This window comes from Bombina bombina, chromosome 10 (assembly GCF_027579735.1).
Source record: "Bombina bombina isolate aBomBom1 chromosome 10, aBomBom1.pri, whole genome shotgun sequence".
Classification (NCBI taxonomy): domain Eukaryota; kingdom Metazoa; phylum Chordata; class Amphibia; order Anura; family Bombinatoridae; genus Bombina; species Bombina bombina.
This window is the reverse complement of record NC_069508.1, coordinates 11,870,250-11,891,726: the sequence shown is the minus strand read 5'-3', so window position 1 is coordinate 11,891,726 and position 21,477 is coordinate 11,870,250. Positions and strand designations below refer to the sequence as shown.

The following is a 21,477-nucleotide window of genomic DNA, read 5'->3' as shown; positions in this document are numbered from 1 at the left end:
TTATACATATATATTGATAGAGTTGGGCAATCTTCTTCTTTCTTGCAATTCTTCCTGCATTTCAAGTGCATAACTAATTACTATGTGTCCGTTATTTTACTGAACAGCGTCTGAATCATGAAAGCAAAAGCTTTTGTTTTGTGTCCCAATAAAATCTTTAAATAAATCTCCTTAATCTAAAATGAAATAGTTGAAAATGGTAGAGAAATAAAAACATAAATATCAAGGGGAAAAATCTGCAAAAATATGTTTAAGCAAATTATCCTTAAAGTTTTATGTTAGTGACCTTAACTCATTTGGTATCACAGATGCCGCCTGCTCTCTTTATATATGAGCTGGGTTCTCACCAAGTAAATTATATATAAGGTCATGGAAGTGTGCATATGCTGTTTATCAGTAATGAGACCCTGCAACTATCTTGCACAGCAGCTGTATAGCTATAAATGTTGTTTTATTTCACGTGACTGAGCTTGGGATGCTTTTTATTACACACAGACTTGTGAGTGTTCAGCAGTGTCTGTCTTCTTATAAAGGTCTCTACTCTGTGCTAACTTTACAGATCCAACATTCGGCCAGAAAATGCAACAGCTAATTCTCATGAGTTCAAAATGCACACGTTCACCACGGTCACATCCTGCTGTGTGTGTCAGATGCTTCTCAGGTAACACAACCCCTACAGAACTCAAATAGGTGTAGAAAGGGGGAAGAGGGAAATGGGGATGTGTGTAAGAGAACAGAGGGAAAGGGGGATGAGAGAGGGGGGGGGGATGAGAGAGTGAGGGGGGGGATGAGAGAGTGAGAGTGAAAGAGAGGGATGTGTGTGTGTGAGAGAGAGGAGGCAGAGGGGATGTGAGTGGAGGTAGAGGGAATGAGAGAGAGAAGGGGGGGAGAGATAGAGGGGGATGTGTGTGAGAGAAAGGAGGGATAGGGAATGAGAGAGGAGGCAGAGGGGATATGAGTGGAGGGAGAGGGGGATATGTGTGAGAGAGAGAGGAGGGGAGAGGGGGATATGAGAGAGTGGGGAGTGTGAGCGAGGAGGGGAGAGGGGGATGTGAGAGAGGGGAGTTGGGAGTGTGAGAGAGAGAGAGGAGGGAGAGGGGGATGTGTGAGGGAGAGGAGAGTGTGAGAGAGAGAAGAGGGAGAGGGGGGTGTGAGAGAGAGAGGAGGGGAGAGGGGGATGTGAGAGAGAGGGGAGAGGGGAGTGTGAGAGAGAGAGGAGGGAGAGGGGGATGTGAGAGAGAGAGAGAGAGAGAGAGAGGAGGGAGAGGGGGATGTGAGAGAGAGAGAGAGAGGAGGGAGAGGGGGATGTGAGAGAGAGGGGAGAGGGGAGTGTGAGAGAGAGAGGAGGGAGAGGGGGATGTGAGACAGAGGAGGGAGTGATGATGAGAGAGAGAGAGAGAGAGAGAGGAGGGAGAGAGGGATGTGAGAGAGAAAGGAAGGAGAGAGGTTTGTAAGAGAGAACAAGAGAGGAGGGAGATGTGTGTAAGAGAGAATAGGGAGGGTATGTGAGAGAGAGAGGAGGGAGAGGGGGATATGAGACAGAGGAGGGAGTGATGATGAGAGAGAGAGAGGAGGGAGAGAGGGATTTGAGAGAGAAAGGAAGGAGAGAGGTTTGTAAGAGAGAATAGGGAGGGTATGTGAGAGAGAGAGGGGAGTGTGAGAGAGAGAGAAGAGGGAGAGGGGGTGTGTGAGAGAGAGAGAGGAGGGGAGAGGGGGATGTGAGAGAGAGGGGAGTGTGAGAGAGAGAGGAGGGAGAGGGAGATGTGAGAGAGAGAGAGAGAGAGAGGGATGTGAGAGAGAGCGGAGAGGGGAGTGTGAGAGAGAGAGGAGGGAGAGGGGGATGTGAGACAGAGGAGGGAGTGATGATGAGAGAGAGAGAGGAGGGAGAGAGGGATGTGAGAGAGAGAGAGAGAGGAGGGAGAGGGGGATGTGAGAGAGAGGGGAGAGGGGAGTGTGAGAGAGAGAGGAGGGAGAGGGGGATGTGAGACAGAGGAGGGAGTGATGATGAGAGAGAGAGAGGAGGGAGAGAGGGATGTGAGAGAGAAAGGAAGGAGAGAGGTTTGTGAGAGAGAGAACAAGAGAGGAGGGAGATGTGTGTAAGAGAGAATAGGGAGGGTATGTGAGAGAGAGAGGGGGGGGTGAGAGAGACAAAGAATTGAGAGGGGGATGGAGATAATATGATATAAATGTAAAGCTACTGCCCATTGACCTATTTGGTGAGTATATGGATTCCCAGGACTACTGGGAATTAGTCACTGGGTATTTGGAATTTTCACATTTTAAGATTCTCTGGTTCTGGTTAATCTCTTATCAGAGGGACCTTCTACCAGGGCTATCTGTGCTCGCGCTGTGGAACTGGAGCCCACAAGGAGTGTCTGGGCCGAGTGGAGACCTGCGGCCGGGGAGGTACGGGATATTTATGGGGAATTTGTGTTGCTTGCATGATTTTAATGAGGTCGTAAAGCAGAGCAGGAATAATTAACGTTTATTGGGAGCATGATTTGTGTTTATTATGACACATATACTTTTATAAGTGCCATTTATAAGCACAATTAGAGCTGCATGTGAGATTGATGAGATTCTGACCATCCTAAATTAAGACACTGGGGAGACAGTTACTGCATTTAATACTCTTAATTCCTGCACAGAAAAATATGCTGAGGTTAACCCTTTCCCTACTTGTTCACAGCTACACAACTCTAACAAAGACAACAGTAAATGGAATGAAATTAGCTTTACTCTAACTGTTGTCAAGCACAGAGCAGGAGCTGACCCAACGAGCTTACAGTCTAGCTAGTAGGTAGGAAATTGTATAGGTGCTTTAATGAGCAGTGACTGTAGGTGAGCGGTGACTGTAGGTGAGAGGTGACTGTAGGTGAGCAGTGACTGTAGGTGAGCGGTGACTGTAGGTGAGCGGTGACTGTAGGTGAGAAGTGACTGTAGGTGAGTGGTGACTGTAGGTGAGAGCTGACTGTAGGTGAGAGCTGACTGTAGGTGAGTGGTGACTGTAGGTGAGCAGTGACTGTAGGTGAGCGGTGACTGTAGGTGAGCGGTGACTGTAGTTGAGCGGTGACTGTAGGTGAGAGGTGACTGTAGGTGAGCAGTGACTGTAGATGAGTGGTGACTGTAGGTGAGCGGTGACTGTAGGTGAGAAGTGACTGTAGGTGAGTGGTGACTGTAGGTGAGAGCTGACTGTAGGTGAGAGCTGACTGTAGGTGAGAGCTGACTGTAGGTGAGTGGTGACTGTAGGTGAGAAGTGACTGTAGGTGAGCGGTGACTAGGGGATAGGTGACTGTAGGTGAGAAGGGACTGTAGGTGAGAGGTGACTGTGGGTGAGTGGTGACTGTAGGTGAGTGGTGACTAGGTGAGTGGTGACTGTAGGTGAGCGGTGACTGTAGGTGAGCGGTGACAATAGGTGAGCGGTGACTAGGTGAGTGGTGACTGTAGGTGAGCGGTGACTGTAGGTGAGTGGTGACTAGGTGAGTGGTGACTGTAGGTGAGCGGTGACTGTAGGTGAGTGGTGACTAGGTGAGTGGTGACTGTAGGTGAGCGGTGACTGTAGGTGAGCGGTGACAATAGGTGAGCGGTGACTGTAGGTGAGCAGTGACTGTAGGTGAGAAGTGACTGTAGGTAAGAGGTTACTGTAGGTAAGTGGTGACTGTAGGTGAGAGGTGACTGTGGGTGAGAGGTGACTGTAGGTGAGAGGTGACTATAGGTGAGCAGTGACAATAGGTAAGCGGTGACTGTAGGTGAGAGGTGACTATAGGTGAGCGGTGACTATAGGTGAGCAGTGACTAGGTAAGCGGTGACTGTAGGTGAGCGGTGACTATAGGTGAGCGGTGACTGTAGGTGAGCGGTGACTATAGGTGAGCAGTGACTATAGGTGAGCGGTGACTATAGGTGAGCAGTGACTATAGGTGAGCAGTGACTATAGGTGAGTGGTGACTGTAGGTGAGCGGTGACTATAGGTGAGCGGTGACTGTAGGTGAGCAGTGACTATAGGTGAGCGGTGACTATAGGTGAGCAGTGACTATAGGTAGACACACATAGGAACCATAGGGACTGTGCTGTCTAGCGTTTGATGTGTGAGCCAGTAAACCCTTCAGAAGATCTGATGTATATCCCTGAGATTGCTCTATTCTTGTACAGTATTCTTCCTAATCACATTGTTTTTAGCTAATTACATGTCTCAGTTGCCTTTTCCTTAAAGACACACTCTCTCAATTTACCTCTCTGCCTGTTACTACCCAAATACAAATCAGACCTCTTGTTATGGTATTTCTTTTTTAAGACACGATGAGTCCACGGATCATCTTAATTACTAATGGGATATTCACCTCCTGGTCAGCAGGAGGAGGCAAAGAGCACCACAGCAGAGCTGTTAAATATACACTAATATGAAAGAGAAAGAAAGAATTGCACCAAAATAAGATGCAAAACACTATATAATAAATGAAATACTATAATAGGTCAAAAAATATGTGCAATTTATAAATAACAAATTTCTGTATAAAACACCGCCAAAAAATAAATGCTTCTGTAATTTTCAAATGAGAAATACAACAGCAAAAAACAAAAACATACCAACACCCCCGCATAAACACACAAGGGACAAACAGACAATTCACATGGGCCCCACTTGCAACTCTGAACTAGACCTAAGCCGGCAAATAAAAGTGCATAGCAAAAAACTTCATCCTAGTGCTGATGAAATGGAAAGTGACATGACAGCAAACCAATGCAATGGATGGGTGACTGATGATGATGGCAGGAACAATAAATATAAACTGTTCATTAATGTGGATAATGGATGAGTAGATGAATTAGATGGTTAGTGATGAGGATGACCATACATCAAATGACTTAGGTGAAGTTGCAGGTGTATAATACAAAAGCAGAACAGTTACCAGTATATCAAAAGCATGTGGGTGGAGAGGTGTGGCGGACGTTTTTCAAATAAAAGTTCAAATGAAAGTTCCAGTTGGGGGCGAGTATATAGCAAATAGATAGAGCACATGAAAGGCAATAAAACAATACTCAAAGCCCCTGATGTAGATCACTCATGCGATCCTCCAGATCATACTTACGACCGCACCACACCAACAATCACCAATTCTCTGACCGGCAGAGGTAACGAGTCAATCGTGCTGGAATATGTTGTTCTGCATACCAGTAATAGGGGTATCCCACGGCAAAACACGCTGTTCACCGACGCGTCCTATTGCGCGTTTCACTCCCGATCTGCAGCAGGGAGCTTCTTCCGGGTTGTGACGTTTCACGTCATAGCGTCTCTTTTTATTGGTAGACAAACTATTAATCCAATGCGTGCATGACTATGCCTTAAAGCGGCCACCTTGTAATTCCACAATTCACAAATCTTAAAAGGGAATCGCCATAGATGTATTAAAAAGGCATAGCATTGAGATAACAGAGTAAACTACTACCAATACATACAAAACAGACAAACAAAGACACAAGGACAAATAATTATAAACTAAGAATAATAAAATAAACAAAAATAAATAAAAATTATATTATACAAATCTATTAGCAATAATTAACTATACTAATAAACAATATTGATTTCAACATTGCGTGCAGTGATTAGTTGATACGCTAGATAATAATAAGTGAAAGATAAATATTAGTTACACATATACCAAATAATATTTTAAATAATCAATTAGTTTATTTTAATCAGATTTAATTAATATATTAGGTTTGTACCCCCACTACATAGTCGTGTGTGGGGAGCTGGGCCGGCCACACAGGGTGGCATCAAGTCCCTGAGAGCTAGGAGGAAGACAAGACTGGTGCACAGACCACATCAGAGTGTGGGTATAAAGGATTACATTTACTCAAATAGAGAACTAATTTATTGGTACATTAACCAAGTTGGTCTATTTTTTAGGGAGAAAGGATACAAATTCCAGTTTTTCGTTTAGTCCAATAGGGGACAGGGTTTTTAGATGGTAAATCCACCGTGCCTCCTTTTGGAGGAGGATAGTATCAATATCCCCTCCTCTTCTATGTGGGTTCACCTTTTCAATTCCTATAAACTCCAAACCATCCAGTTTGGAGTCATGGTATTTAGCAAAATGTCTTGCAATTGGGCTATCTACATCTACATTTTTGATATCATCACGATGTTCATAAATTCTTGTTCTGAATTCCCTATAAGTTTTACCTACATAGAAGCAGGGACAAGTGCAAGATAGAAGATAGATAATGCCCGTACTAGAGCAATTGATGAAAGATCTAATCTGATATTTTCTCTGTGGACTGGTTTCAAAGTTTTTTGTTCTTTTCACAAAAGAACAAGCCGCACAATGACCACAAGGAGAACATTCTACTATACTTTGTGAATGACTTACTAACCAATTTTGAGGTGTTGCTTTGAAACGTCACAACCCGGAAGAAGCTCCCTGCTGCAGATCGGGAGTGAAACGCGCAATAGGACACGTCGGTGAGCAGCGTGTTTTGCCGTGGGATACCCCTATTACTGGTATGCAGAACAACATATTCCAGCACGATTGACTCGTTACCTCTGCCGGTCAGAGAATTGGTGGTTGTTGGTGTGGTGCGGTCGTAAGTATGATCTGGAGGATCGCATGATTGATCTACATCAGGGGCTTTGAGTATTGTTTTATTGCCTTTCATGTGCTCTATCTATTTGCTATATACTCGCCCCCAACTGGAACTTTCATTTGAACTTTTATTTGAAAAACATCCGCCACACCTCTCAACCCACATGCTTTTGATATACTGGTAACTGTTCTGCTTTTGTATTATACACCTGCAACTTTACCTAAGTCATTTGATGTATGGTCATCCTCATCACTAACCATCTAATTCATCTACTCATCTATTATCCACATTAATGAACAGTTTATATTTATTGTTCCTGCCATCATCATCAGTCACCCATCCATTGCATTGGCTTGCTGTCATGTCACTTTCCATTTCATCAGCACTAGGATGAAGTTTTTTGCTATGCACTTTTATTTGCCGGCTTAGGTCTAGTTCAGAGTTGCAAGTAGGGCCCATGTAAATTGTCTGTTTGTCCCTTGTGTGTTTATGCGGGGGTGTTGGTATGTTTTTGTTTTTTGCTGTTGTATTTCTCATTTGAAAATTACAGAAGCATTTATTTTTTGGCGGTGTTTTATACAGAAATTTGTTATTAATAAATTGCACATATTTTTTGACCTATTATAGTATTTCATTTATTATATAGTGTTTTGCATCTTATTTTGGTGCAATTCTTTCTTTCTCTTTCATATTACTGTATAATTCTACTTACCAGGTAGCTAGCACTTTGTATCATTTAAAATAATTTTGGTATCATCTCTTCATTTGTTTGTTTGGTTAGAGCTGTTAAATAGCTCCTCCCTTCCCTCCCAGTCATTCTCTTTGCCTACGTTAGTGATAGGAAGTGGTAAAGTGAGGTGTTAGAAAAGATTCTTCAGTCAAAAGTTTATTATTTTTAAAGTAGTGCAAGATTGTGCTGCTTTGTTCTGGGGTGTAGCCGTAGTCCATATCAGTCTCTTCAGTAGAGCTTTGGTGGCTTTAGAGCAATGGGAACTTGTGGGACATAATTCTCACTGCACCTCCCATGTATTCTTGCTGCCCTGTATGCCTTAGTCTGAGGAGAAGATTACTCAGCATTCTTTTTTCTCCACAGGTCAATGGGAGGGAGAGGACCTCCTTAGCCTGTGAGCTGCGTAGCTGTCTGGCAGAAGTAAAGGTAAGTGCTACTTTATATATTTTCTGGGGGGACCCAGAAAGGAGTAAGCACACCATTAACGTTACTAAGTGCACAGGGATAGAAGAGGCACTTATGTTTGGGACACAAATAACTCTCCTAGTCTGGAGAGGTATTGGGACAGCATTTAGGTGCAGGCACTGGGGCTGGGGATATTGCTCTGGTGGTTCACACTTGATTTAGTTATTGTTTGCTCACAAATAGGGTATATTGACTATAACGGAACAGAGCTGTTGCAAGAGATGTAGTACGCCCACGATGGGCGGGTCTTCTGAGTTCGCGCCAATTCACTTGAGCCTCGGTCAGGGAGACATTTGCAACATATTTTCTGAGGTGCTGTCTAGAAACGCATGGTCCGTGCAGAGCATGCGTTTCTAGCACCGGTTGGAGAATTTCTTCTGTAGCGCTCCGGATTGAAAATTGCTAATGCAGCGCAACAGATTGAAGATTTGCTTCTGCAGTGCTGAGCGGACACTCGGCCACCCGTTTGCACGTCAGGTAGGAGCACCTCAGCACAGTAGCTGTGGTGCAGAGGTTTTTTTTGGTCTTATATTGGTAGTGTAACATTGCAAGCCTTAAAGTAAAAAAGTTGTCACTTTGAATTTAACCCCTTAATGACAACTGACGTACCAGGTACGTCATGCATTAACTTACAGTTAATGACAATAGACGTACCTGGTACGTCAGTTGTCTAAGAGAGTGCTGGAAGCGATCGCAATCGCTTCCAGCAGCTCTCAGGGTATTGCAGTGATGCCTCCATATGGAGGCATCCTGCAATACCCTTTCAGAAGACTCCGATGCAGAGAGAGCCACTCTGTGGCCCTCTCTGCACCGGTAGCGATGGTGCCGGTTCGTTGGTGGGTGGGAGCGCAACAGGGAGGCGGGTGGGCGGCCCATCGCTACCCGGCATCCGGCTCCTGTAAGTGCAATGTGCACGCCGGGTGCCGGGAGCGTGCGGGTGCGCGCATGCGCGCGCGCGATTAGCTACCCACACTGACACCAATGAGTGGGAAGAGGGGGGAAAAAGTAAATATATGAGGATCTGGGAGGGGGAGGGGGTTGGGGTATTGTGGGGGGCTGCTACACTACAGAAAAATTTAAACTATCAATAAAAGATAAAAAAAACACTTTTTTGGGGGGCAAATTGGGTACTGGCAGACAGCTGCCAGTACCCAAGATGGCGGCAATTAGGTAGGGGAGAGGGTTAGAGAGCTGGGGGGGGGGGGGGGGGGATCATGGAGGTTGGGGCTAAGGCAGGAGTCCATCACAGCTAAAACATTTTATTTTTTTTTATTAAAAAAAAGAAAAACTCCTTTTATTTAGTACTGGCAGACTTTCTGCCAGTACTTAAGATGGCGGGGACAATTGTGGGGTGGGGGAGGGAAGAGAACTGTTTGGGAGGGATCAGGGGGTGGGATGTGTCAGGTGGGAGGCTGATCTCTACCCTAAAGCTAAAATTAACCCTGCAAGCTCCCTACAAGCTACCTAATTTAACCCCTTAACTGCTGGGCATAATTTACGTGTGGTGCGCAGCAGCATTTAGCGGCCTTCTACTTACCAAAAAGCAACCCCAAAGCCATATAAGTCTGCTATTTCTGAACAAAGGGGATCCCAAAGAAGCATTTACAACCATTTGTGCCTTAATTGCAGAAGCTGTTTGTAAATAATTTCAGTGGGAAACCTAAAGTTTGTGACAAAATTTGTGAAAAAGTGAACTTTTTTTTTTTATTTGATGACATTTGGCGGTGAAATGGTGGCATGAAATATACCAAAATGGGCCTAGATCAATACTTTGGGTTGTCTTCTAAAAAAAAATATATACATGTCAAGGGATATTCAGGTATTCCTGACAGATATCAGGGTTCCAATGTAACTAGCGCTAATTTTGAAAAAAAGTTGTTTGGAAATAGCAAAGTGCTACTTGTATTTATGGCCCTATAACTTGCAAAAAAAGTAAAGAACATGTAAACATTGGGTATTTCTAAACTCAGGACAAAATTTAGAAACTATTTAGCATAGGTGTTTTTTGGTGATTGTAGATGTGTAACAGATTTTGGGGGTCAAAGTTAGAAAAAGTGTGTTTTTTTCAATTTTTTCCTCATATTTTATATTTTTTTTATAGGAAATTATAAGATATGATGAAAATAATGGTATCCTTAGAAAGTCCATTTAATGGCGAGAAAAACGGTATATAATATGTGTGGGTACAGTAAATGAGTAAGAGGGAAATTACAGCTAAACACAAACACTGCAGAAATGTAAAAATAGCCATTGTCATTAAGGGTAAGAAAATTGAAAAATGGTCCGGTCATTAAGGGGTTAAAGAGACAGTAACGTTTTTTGAATTTAAATTTTTTTATCAAATAAAAGATTTTTATTTATTGAATATTGAGTCAATTGTGAACAAGTATGGACCAAGGGGCCTTACAAAATGTTACTTGCTCCTTGTGTTTTGAAGCTAATGTGGAACCACCAATCCCTTTCTGTCCCTCATGTATTGAGAGGACTCTAAATTATAGGGAAAAGATTTTTTCTGAGCAAAACTTTTCAAAAGCGGATGCTGTCCAAGGCCTCTACACCGACAGTGTGGATCAGGTCCGCCAGACCTCGCTGAATACGGAGAGCAATACGCTCTCCGTATTCAGCATTGCACCAGCAGCTCACAAGAGCTGCTGGTGCAACACAGCCCCCTGCAGACTCGCGGCCAATGGGCCGCCAGCAGGGGGTGTCAATCAACCCGATCGTACTTGATCGGGTTGATTTCTGGTGATGTCTGTCCGCCTGCGCAGAGCAGGCGGACAGGTTATGGAGCAGCGGTCTTTGTGACCGCTGCTTCATAACTGCTGTTTCTGGTGAGCCTGCAGGAAACACGGGGCATCAAGAAACACGGGGCATCAAGCTCCATTCAGAGCTTGATAGATAGGCCCCCAAGAGTCTAATGACGAGGGTCAAAGTATGCCGCAGCTTTCTCCCCAAGCGTTCCAAATTTTACCGCCCACACAAGCGATGCCCTGCACTTCTGCTCTAGCGCCCGCTGGAGTTACTTTAAAAGACACTTCTCTCATGTCTTCTACAATTTCTGATGCATTGTCTGCTTTCCCAATGTTGCAGGGCAAACGTAAGAGAAAAACCAGACATTCAGTAAGTTCTGATGCAATTGTTGCAATTTCGGAGGTACCCTCCCAGGGTCACGAAGAGGAGGGTACCGCTGTAGAAATTGAGGGTGAAATCTCAGATTCAGAAAGTGTATTGCCTTTGACGGACTCGGAGGTGGTAACTTTTAGGTTTAAACTAGAACACCTCTGCCTGTTGCTCAGGGAGGTTTTGGTTACTTTGGACGACTGTGACTCCACGGTAGTGGTTGTCCCTATGAAGTCTAGTAAATTGGACAGATATTTTGAGGTTCCTTCTTACTCAGATGTTTTTCCAGTCCCAAAGCCAGCTTAGGAGATCATTACTAAGGAGTGGGAGAGACCAGGTATACCCTTTTCTCCCTCTCCTATTTTTAAGATGTTTCCCATAGCTGACTCTTTCAAGGAGGCTTGGCAAACAGTTCCTAAGGTGGAACGGGCCGTTTCCACCCTAGCCAAGAGAACTACTATTCCCATAGAGGATAGTTGTGCTTTCAAAGATCCTATAGACAAGAAGTTAGAGGGTCTACTTAAGAAGATTTATGTTCACCAGGGTCTGCAATGGCAGCCAGCTGCGTGCATTGCTACCATCACTAGTGCGGCGGGTTATTGGTTTGATGAACTGTCTGAGTCTCTCAGGACTGAGACTTCCTTGGAGGAGATCCAAGACAGGATAAAGGCTCTGAAGTTAGCTAATGCCTTTATTACGGATGCTTCCCTTCAAATTTTTAAGCTGGGAGCCAAGATTTCGGGTTTCTCTATTCTAGCCCGCAGAGCCTTATGGTTAAAGCCTTGGTCTGCGGAGGTTTCCTCTAAATCTAAGCTTCTGGCTATTCCCTACAAGGGCAAGACCTTATTTGGACCTGGTCTATCAGAAATTATTTCTGATATTACGGGAGGTAAGGGTCCTCTTCTCCCTCAAGATAAGAGAAACAAGCAGAAAGGACGACAGAGCAATTGTCGTTCCTTTTGAAATTTCAAAGGAAATTCTTCATCTTCCTCCTTTAAGCAGGAACTATCCAAACCTTCATGGAGACCTAACCAGTCTTGGACTAAGGGAAAGCAATCCAAGAAGCCTGCCATTGAATCCCAGACAGCATGAAGGGCATGCCCCCGATCCGGGACCGGATCTTGTTGGGGGCAGACTTTCCTTCTTTGCTCAGGTGTTCAGGATCCCTGGGCAATAGAAATTGTGCCCTAGGGATACAAGCTAGAGTTCAAAAGCTTTCCTCCCAGAGGCAAGTTTCTTCTTTCAAGATTGTCTGCAAACCAGACAAAAAGAGAGGTGTTCTTACATTGCGTAAGAGACCTCTCCACCCTGGGAGTGATTGTTCCTGTTCCAGTACTGGAACAGGGTCAGGGTTTTTATTCCAATCTGTTTGTGGTTCCCAAAAAGGAGGGAACCTTCAGACCTATGTTAGATCTCAAGAGTCTAAACAAATTTCTAAGGGTTCCGTCCTTCAAGATGGAAACTATTCGTTCCATTCTTCCCTTAATCCAGGAGGGTCAATTTATGACAACTGTGGATTTAAAGGATGCATACCTACATGTTCCTATTCACAGGAATCATCACAAGTTCCTAAGGTTTGCCTTACAGGACAAACACTTCCAGTTCGTAGCTCTTCCTTTCGGACTGGCCACTGCTCCCAGAATTTTTACAAAGGTTCTGGGGTCTCTGTTGGCGGTACTTCGATCACAGGGCATTGCAGTGGCACCTTATCTGGCACCATCTTTTCAACAAGCAAGAGCCCACACTGACATAGTGTTATCTTTCGTGAGAACTCAAGGGTGGAAGGTAAATTTGGAAAAGAGTTCCCTAGTTCCAGACACAAGAGTCACCTTCTTGGGAACTATAATAGACTCCCTGTCTATGAAGATTTTTCTGACAGAAGTCAGGAAATCAAAGATTATCGATACTTGTCTAGTCCTTCAGTCCACTCCTTGGCCGTCAGTGGCGCAGTGCATGGAGTTAATCGGACTGATGGTGGCGGCAATAGATATCATCCCATTTGCTCGCTTCCATCTCAGACCTCTGCAGTTAAGCATGCTCAGACAATGGAAAGGAAATTATGCAGACTTTTCTCCTCGAATAACTCTGGAGCAGGAGACAAGGAACTATCTTCAATGGTGGTTGTCTCTGGATCATCTCTCCCAGGGAACCTGCTTTTGCAGACCATCTTGGGTGATTGTGACAACAGACGCCAGCCTTCTAAGGTGGGGAGCAGTCTGGGGCTCCCTAAAGGCTCAGGGAGTTTGGACTCAGTCAGAGTCTGTTTTTCCTATAAACATTCTAGAACTGAGAGCAATCTTCAATGCTCTTCTGGCCTGGCCCCAGCTAGCCTCCCTACAGTTTATCAGGTTCCAGTCGGACAACATAGCTTCAGTGGCTTACATCAACCATCAGGGAGGAACGAGGAGTTCCTTAGCGATGACAGAGGTAACCAAAATAATCCAGTGGGCGGAGGCCCACTCTTGTTGTCTATCTGCGATCCATATCCCAGGGGTGGACAACTGGGAGGTGTATTTTCTGAGCAGGCAGACCTTTCATCCAGGGGAGTGGGAACTCCATCCGGAAGTGTTCTCCAATCTGATTCTCAAGTGGGGTCAGCCGGAATTGGATCTCATGGCGTCTCGACAGAATGCCAAGCTACCAAGATACGGGTCGAGGTCCAGGGCCCCCCAGGCGGAACTGATAGATGCTCTAGCGGTCCCTTGGACCTTCAGTCTAGCATACCTATTTCCTCCATTTGCTCTTCTTCCTCGGGTAATTGCTCGAATCAAACAGGAGAGGGCTTCGGTGTTCTTCATAGCACCGGCCTGGCCTCGCAGGATTTGGTATGTGGATCTGGTGGGGATGGCATCTCTGCCTCCTTGGAGACTCTCGTTGAGGAAGGACCTTCTGATTCAGGGGCCCTTTCTTCACCCAAATCTAGTTTCTATGAAGCTGACTGCTTGGAGATTGAACGCTTAATTTTATCCAAGCAGGGATTTTCTGATTCGGTCATAGAGAACATGATTCAGACTCGTAAGCCTGTAACTAGAAGGATTTACCATAAGATTTGGTGTAATTATCTCTAATGGTGTGAATCCAAGGGCTACTCATGGAGTAGAGTTAGGATTTCTAGAATTTTGTCTTTTCTCCAAGAGGGTTTGGAGAAGGGTTTATCGACGAGCTCTCTAAAGGGTCAAATCTCTGCCTTATCTATTTTGTTACACAAACGTCTGGCGGATGTCCCAGATGTTCAATCTTTTTGTCAGGCCTTGGTCAGGATCAGGCCTGTGTTCAAACCAGTTACTCCTCCATGGAGTCTTAATTTAGTTCTGAAAGTTCTCCAAGGGGCTCCGTTTGAGCCTATGCATTCCTTAGATATTAAGTTGTTATCTTGGAAAGTTTTATTTCTTGTTGCTATTTCTTCTGCTCGGAGAGTGTCAGAGCTCTCGGCATTACAGTATGAGTCGCCTTATCTTATTTTCCATTCAGATAAGGTAGTTTTACGTACTAAATTAGGATTTCTTCCTAAGGTTGTTTCTGATCGGAACATTAATCAGAAGATTGTTGTTCCTTCCTTGTTTCCTAATCCTTCTTCTCAGAAGGAAAGACTTCTGCACAATTTGGACGTGGTCCGTGCTTTAAAGTTTTACCTGCAGGCGACTAAGGACTTTCGTCAGTCTTCTTCTTTGTTTGTGTTTTTTTCAGGAAAACGCAAGGGACAGAAAGCTACGGCTACTTCTCTTTCTTTTTGGCTGAAGAGTATCATACGTTTTGCATATGAGACTGCTGGACAGCAGCCTCCCGAGAGAGTTACAGCTCATTCCACGAGGGCTGTTGCTTCCTCATGGGCGTTCAAAAATGAAGCTTCTGTGGAACAGATTTGCAAGGCTGCAACTTGGTCCTCTTTTCACACTTTTTCAAAGTTCTACAAATTTGACATTTTTGCCTCGGCTGAGGCCGCTTTTGGGAGAAAGGTTCTTCAAGCATTGGTGCCTTCTGTTTTGGTTCCCTGTCTTGTCCCTCCTGTATCATCTGTGTACTCTAGCTTGGGTATTGAATCCCATTAGTAATTAAGATGATCCGTGGACTCATCGTGTCTTAAAAAAGAAAAGAAAATTTATACTTACCTGATAAATTTATTTCTTTTTTGACACGATGAGTCCACGGCCCGCCCTGTTCTTTTAGACAGGTTGTGGGTTATGGTAAACTTTAGACACATCTGCACCTTGGCTTTTCCTTTCTCTTCCTAACTTCAGTCGAATGACTGGAGTGGGAGGGAAGGGAGGAGCTATTTAACAGCTCTGCTGTGGTGCTCTTTGCCTCTTCCTGCTGACCAGGAGGTGAATATCCCATTAGTAATTAAGATGATCCGTGGACTCATCGTGTCAAAAAAGAAATACATTTTATTAGGTAAGCATAAATTTTCTTTTTGTGAAAATATTTTACTCCTTTACTTACAGCTCTTGTGTGTATGAGTGTTTGTATGTGTGTGTGTATAGTGTGCACATGTGTGTCTATAGTTATATAGGCATATGCATGAGTATTGTGTGTGTATAGTGTTCGTGTGTGTATAGTGTGCGCATGTGTGTGTGTGAATAGTGTTCGTATGTGTGTGTATAGTGTTCGTATGTGTGTGTAAAGTGTTTGTATGCATGTGTAAAGTGTGTATATAGTGTTCGTATTAGTGTGTATAGTGTGCATATGCATAGTGTGTGTTTGTATGTGTGTGTGTATAGTGTTTGTATAGTGTGTGTATAGTGTTTGTATGTGTGTGTGTATAGTGTTTGTATGCGTGTGTATATGGTGTTCGTATTAGTGTGTATAGTGTGTATATGCATAGTGCGTGTTCGTATGTGTGTGTAAAGTGTGCGTATGTGTGTTTTCCTTCCTAAGATAGGGAGAGTCCATGGCTTCATTCCTTACTTTTGGAAAATGCAACACGTGGCCACCAGGAGGAGGCAAAGACACCCCAGCCAAAGGCTTAAATATCCCTCCCACTTCCTCATTACCCCAGTCATTCTTTGCCTATCGTCACGTTAGGAGGTGGCAGAGAAGTGTCAGAATATTTGGAGAGTCCTGAAAAAGGGTTTCTGCCCTTCGAGATAGTACTTAAGTTTTAAGTAGTCATGTCAACTTCTCAGTGAGAGTATTGATGAAAGTTAGAGTCTGGAGATGCAGGGAAAGTTTTTCTGCGAAACCATCCATACTACTGCAAACAGCTCCTAAGCAATGAGTGTTGACGAGTTTCACTGCCTCCTTTCTCTCACTCAAGTCCATGTCAGGAGCGCTGCTATAAGACTGTCACACTTGAGAGGCTGTGTTCTGTTCCACAGCATGGATCTTGGAGGTAAGATTGTTTCAAATTTTGCACATAAAACGCTATAACAGGGTCACAGTGTGGCCCTTTTTTAACCTTGATAGGATCTAGGGTTAATATCCTCTGAAGGGGGTTTATTGAACAATTTGGGTTAATTAATCAGTGTATTAATTATGTACATGCTGCTTTGTGTGATTTTTTTCCTGGGCTGATAGACTTTGTGTTTTTGGCTGGAACAAACTGGTTTCACTTTTTGAAAGTGTTGCACAGCTCCTATTACTTGCTGTACTTGTGATAACAAGGGAAGTACTGTCTTGCACTCCATGTGACTGGGTGTGGTCTATGTTCATTTCCTCCATTCTGGCTAAGACTTGAACCTGAGGAGAGCATTTCCTCTGTTAACTGTCTGGGTCTAGGAGGTGGTAAGTGCCCCAGCCATTGGGAGTGTAATGGTGCAGTTTTCTATAATAAAAAACGTTTTTATTTGTGTCCTTCTGTGGGTATAACCTGAGCTATGGAGGACTCTGACATGTTAGAAGGTACTCCTTCTGTACTAAATCATACCTGTTAATATTGTAAGGAGGCCGTGGTTTTCCCGCCTACTCAATTATGTTCCACATGCCTTAACATTGTTATAAAGTCTAAGAAGGGAGACAAGCCTTCTAATGCTCATAATCCCTCTTTGCTGTTTTCCTCTCAGGACTCGGCGTCCCATGAGATTACTACCCTTGCTACATTATCCACTCCACATGCAGTTTCCTGTTGCACATCTAATCCTCCATCCGGAGGGGGCCTTCTTGCTGTGGACTTTGCTGCACAGTTACAAGTGGTGGTGTCTGCGGCCCTCAGTGCATTACCTCGCTCTAACAAATGCAAGAGAAAGGTGAAACATAGCTCACCTGACCCGGAGTCATCTAAATGTTTATCCGATTTAGCTATTATGTCCCAGCCCCAAGGCAGAACACTGTGCGATGTGCGATCTCATCGCAGAATCTGGAGTGTGTCTGCAGAAAGACCGGACGTGACAGTAAAAAAAAAAAATTGCCTGCACTTTAAATTTTTACCTGCAAGTGTCACTGTCCCGTTCTATCTCGGTCTAAATATTTACTACGTTGCTCTGTTTTCAATTTCTTCTCTCTTCCTGAACTCAAATGCGGAGGGTAAAAGATTGCAGAATTGGTAAGTCAGGGCCAGACATTATACATCCAAGTTTTCTGTGTGCTAAAGTTGTAAGTGAATTGGTAAACTTATTGGAAGTGTGTGTATATATTTTTTTTAATAATAAATATGCAGTTTTTCATATTGCTCTCCCAACCCATGCTGCTTGCTAAGAGACGATCCTCAACCCTGACTTCCCACTCCCTTTTCTGTCTGAGCACCTTCATGCCTCAATTTGGATTATTTGCCTGCCACAATCGCTAGCAGGACCTGAAGCAACTTCACTTGTTTCACTAGATGAAGACTCCATATGTCCATCCTCCATTCCATTTAAACAGCAGTATATCGGTGCCAGACAGAACACTGTGTGTGGAGCAGCTCCATATAAAGAAGACCGGCAATGCGTGTTCTACGCAGCAGCTGCCTATGACACAAACTCAGAGTAGATGAAGAATATATCGTAGGCTCCTTGACACGCTACATTGTAGCAACGTTCAGTTGCGATGTTTTCCCTCAATTTGAATTTTTTGCCTGCCCACTCAAATTTCCTGTGGATCGCTAGCCGGACCTGAAGCAACCCTACTTGTTTCACTAGATGAAGACCCTGCTTCACATTCCGTGGGCTTCTTGCACAGACCTGCCCCTGCATCAGTGCACAACATGGTGACTCACAAGATATTATATACCGTAGACCAGGTACTGTACAGCATAACAATCTCTGAACTGGTATCCCATTGCTGTGCACTGATGCAGGGGCAGGTCTGTGCAAGAAGCCCACGGATTGTGAAGCAGGTTCTTCATCTAGTGAAACAAGTAGGGTTGCTTCAGGTCCGGCTAGCGATCCACAGGAAATTTGTGTGGGCAGGCAAATAATTCAAATTGAGGGAAAACATCGCAACTGAACGTTGCTACAATGTAGCGTGTCAAGGAGCCTACAATATATTCTTCATCTACTCTGAGTTTGTGTCATAGGCAGCTGCTGCGTAGAACACGCATTGCCGGTCTTCTTTATATGGAGCTGCTCCACACACAGTGTTCTGTCTGGCACCGATATACTGCTGTTTAAATGGAATGGAGGATGGACTGGGGTTACATACATATGCAGTAAAATACTTGGTCTGATTCAAGTATACATGCTGTATGAGTTAATAAAGGTTGCACTGTTTGGACCTATTGTTGTCTTTTCTAATAACTATCTATGTTTTGCTGGAGTGCAATGTGGATTTGCATATGGCTTATGATTGGAGGGTGGGGTGGGCGTGCTAGCCTCAAGCACAGCTCAGCCTTTTTCTTGGGGAATGCCAGCACCATCCAGAATATTTCAGGAGCAGGAAATAAAAAAGTAAAATGTACTAAAAGCATTGTTTTTCAAAATTCCTATACATTTCTCATTTAGTTAATTAGGGAATTTATTACTGGTATATGATCCATGATTTTAGTGTACACTGGCCCTTTAAAAAAATGATTCTAGGAGCCAGATTTAGTTTTTTTTAATAAATGTGTTAATATGTATATATATATATGTGTATACATGTGTGAGGATATATATATATATATATATATATACATACATACATACTTACATATACGTGGGTGTGTGTGTATGTGTGTGTGTATATATATATATATATATATAGCCACATAGTAATCATAATAAAATCAGTATGGTGGCGTATATGTGCAATGAAAGTATGTTTATATAATATATTGCAGGGGGTATGCATGAAGAGACCAGGGTGATATTGATATGAAGGGGGGGTATGCACGAAGAGACCATGATGATATTGAATACAAAGGGGGTATGCATGAAGAGAGTAGACCAGGGTGATATTGATATGCGGGGGGGGGGGTATGCATGAAGAGACCATGGTGATATTGATAAGCAAGAGTGGTATGCATGAAGAGAGTAGACCAGGCCCAGGGTGATATTGATATGCAGGGGGGGGTATGCATGAAGAGACCATGGTGATATTGATAAGCAAGGGTTGTATGCATGAAGAGAGTAGACCAGGGTATATTGATATGCAGGGGGGTATGCATGAAGAGACCAGGGTGATATTGATATGCAGGGGGGTATGCATGAAGAGACCATGGTGAAGTGATTTCTATTTCAAAATGACCTGCAGAAAATTTTTAACTAAAAAAAATCTCATCGCAGAAAGTGAAAAAAAGTTCTGCTTCTGGGTGTCCCAGTTATCCGATGATGAGTTAACCTCTGTAACTTCAGAGGGTGAACTTTCTGGGTCTGAGTCCTTAGCATCTAAGCCTCCTGCTTCATAGGAACCGTCCTCTAGATTTAAAATTGAGCACTTGTGTTTTTTATTAAAGGAGATTCTGTCTACGTTAGAGGTTCCAGAGGCCGTGCTGCCTGAAGAACCTATGATACCTAAATTAGACTGGGTTTACAAAGACAGGAATGTTCCTTTGACTTTTCCTGTGCCGGTTAAGATAGTGAACATTATTAAGAATGGATGGGAAAGAATTGGTTCTTCCTTTTGCCCCTCGTCTACTTAAAAAGTATAATGTAAATAAGAAGCCTGACGAAAACAAAACAGCACAACGGTGCGGTCCCCGATCCGGGATCGGATTGTGTAGGGGCAGTCACTTTTTTCAGACACCTGGTTCAAGGACGTACAGGATCCGTGGGTCCTTGAGGTGGTATCTCAGGGATACAAAATAGGCTTCAAATTTCATCTCAAATCTGTTTACCAGACCAGGAAAGAGGGATTCCTTTCTAGGGTGCGTTCGGGATCTATCTTCCTTAGGAGTTGTTGTCCCGGTGCCTATCAAAGAAAGAATTTTAGGGTTTTATTCAAACCTTTTCATGGTCCAAAAGAAGGAGGGAATGTTCCGCCTAATTCTGGACCTAAAGTGCTTAAACAAATTTCTCAGTGTCCCTTCCTTCAAGATGGAGACGATAAGGTCCATCCTTCCTTTAATTCAGGAAGGCCAGTTTATGACCACTATAGATCTGAAGGACACTTACCATAATGTTCCAAACCAAAGGGAACACTTTCAGTTCCTGAGGTTTGCATTCCTAGACCAGCACTTCCTGCCCTTCCGTTTGTCCTAGCTACTGCTCCAAGAATCTTTACAAAGGTTCTGGGGGCTCTTCTAGCCATTGGGTATTGCAGTAGCCATACTTGGATGATATTCTATTGCAAGCACCATCGTTTCCTCTTGTGGAAGAATTCTCGGAGTCCCTTCTCAGTCTTCTTCGATCACATGGATCGAAGATAAACTTGAAAAGAGTTCTCTTATCCCAAGTACCAGGGGGGAATTTCTGGGTACTATAATAGAGTCCATATCCATGAGGATATTTCTAACAGACCAGAGACGTTGCAAGCTAACTTCGGAATGTCTTGCCCTCCGGACCTCCTTGAGTCCCTCTGTGGCTCAGCGTATGCAGGTGATTGGTCTCATGGTGTCCTGCATGGACATCATTCCTTTTGCCAGGTTCCATCTCAGACCTTTACAACTGTGCATGCTGAGGCAGTGGAATGGCGATCATTCAGATCTGTCTCAACAGATTGTATAAGACAGCCAGTCGAGAGAATCGCTCTCTTGGTGGCTCTGTCCAGATCATCTGTCCCGAGGGACATGCTTCTTAAGACCATCCTGGGAGATTGTGACTATCCGGATGGGGAGCGGTTTAGGGTGCCAGGAAGGCACAGCGGTTGTGAACTCAGGAGGAGTCCTCCCTCCCGATCAATATTTTGGAACTATGGGCAATTTTCAAGGCCTTGAAGGCTTGACCACTTCTGGGTTCAGGCCATATAGTACTGAATAGAGATGCCACGGTTTTAGATGTATTTATATTTATATTTATCTTGGATTACTATGTTGTCTGACTGATCTGACATTTCACACTAAGACAATACGTAGCGTAATGATTGACAGATTATACTACACGCATGCGCAATTGCAATTAGAGAACGCTAATATGACTGGATATACGCCATGGTTCACAATACTTTGTCCATTCTTTAAAAGAATAAAACCAAGTAAGTTTAGAGAGTACGATTGGTTTGAGAGCATTTTTATCCTCTATTTATCTTCTCAGTGGGGAGAATATACTGAAATAACATCAATTATATCTACATTTATTAAAATGAAA

General features: G+C 43.8%; 1 protein-coding gene across 4 annotated transcripts in view; it reads left to right on the top strand.

The window, feature by feature from the left end:
• VAV3 (vav guanine nucleotide exchange factor 3) overlaps positions 1-21,477 on the top strand; it is a 300,764-nt gene that overhangs the window by 201,996 nt on the left and 77,291 nt on the right. For all 4 annotated transcript variants that reach the window (XM_053693780.1, XM_053693781.1, XM_053693784.1 and 1 more), the window contains exons 17-18: positions 560-661; positions 2,315-2,406. In XM_053693780.1, the coding sequence (XP_053549755.1) occupies positions 560-661; positions 2,315-2,406 (194 nt within the window). The remainder of the gene's footprint in view (positions 1-559; positions 662-2,314; positions 2,407-21,477) is intronic.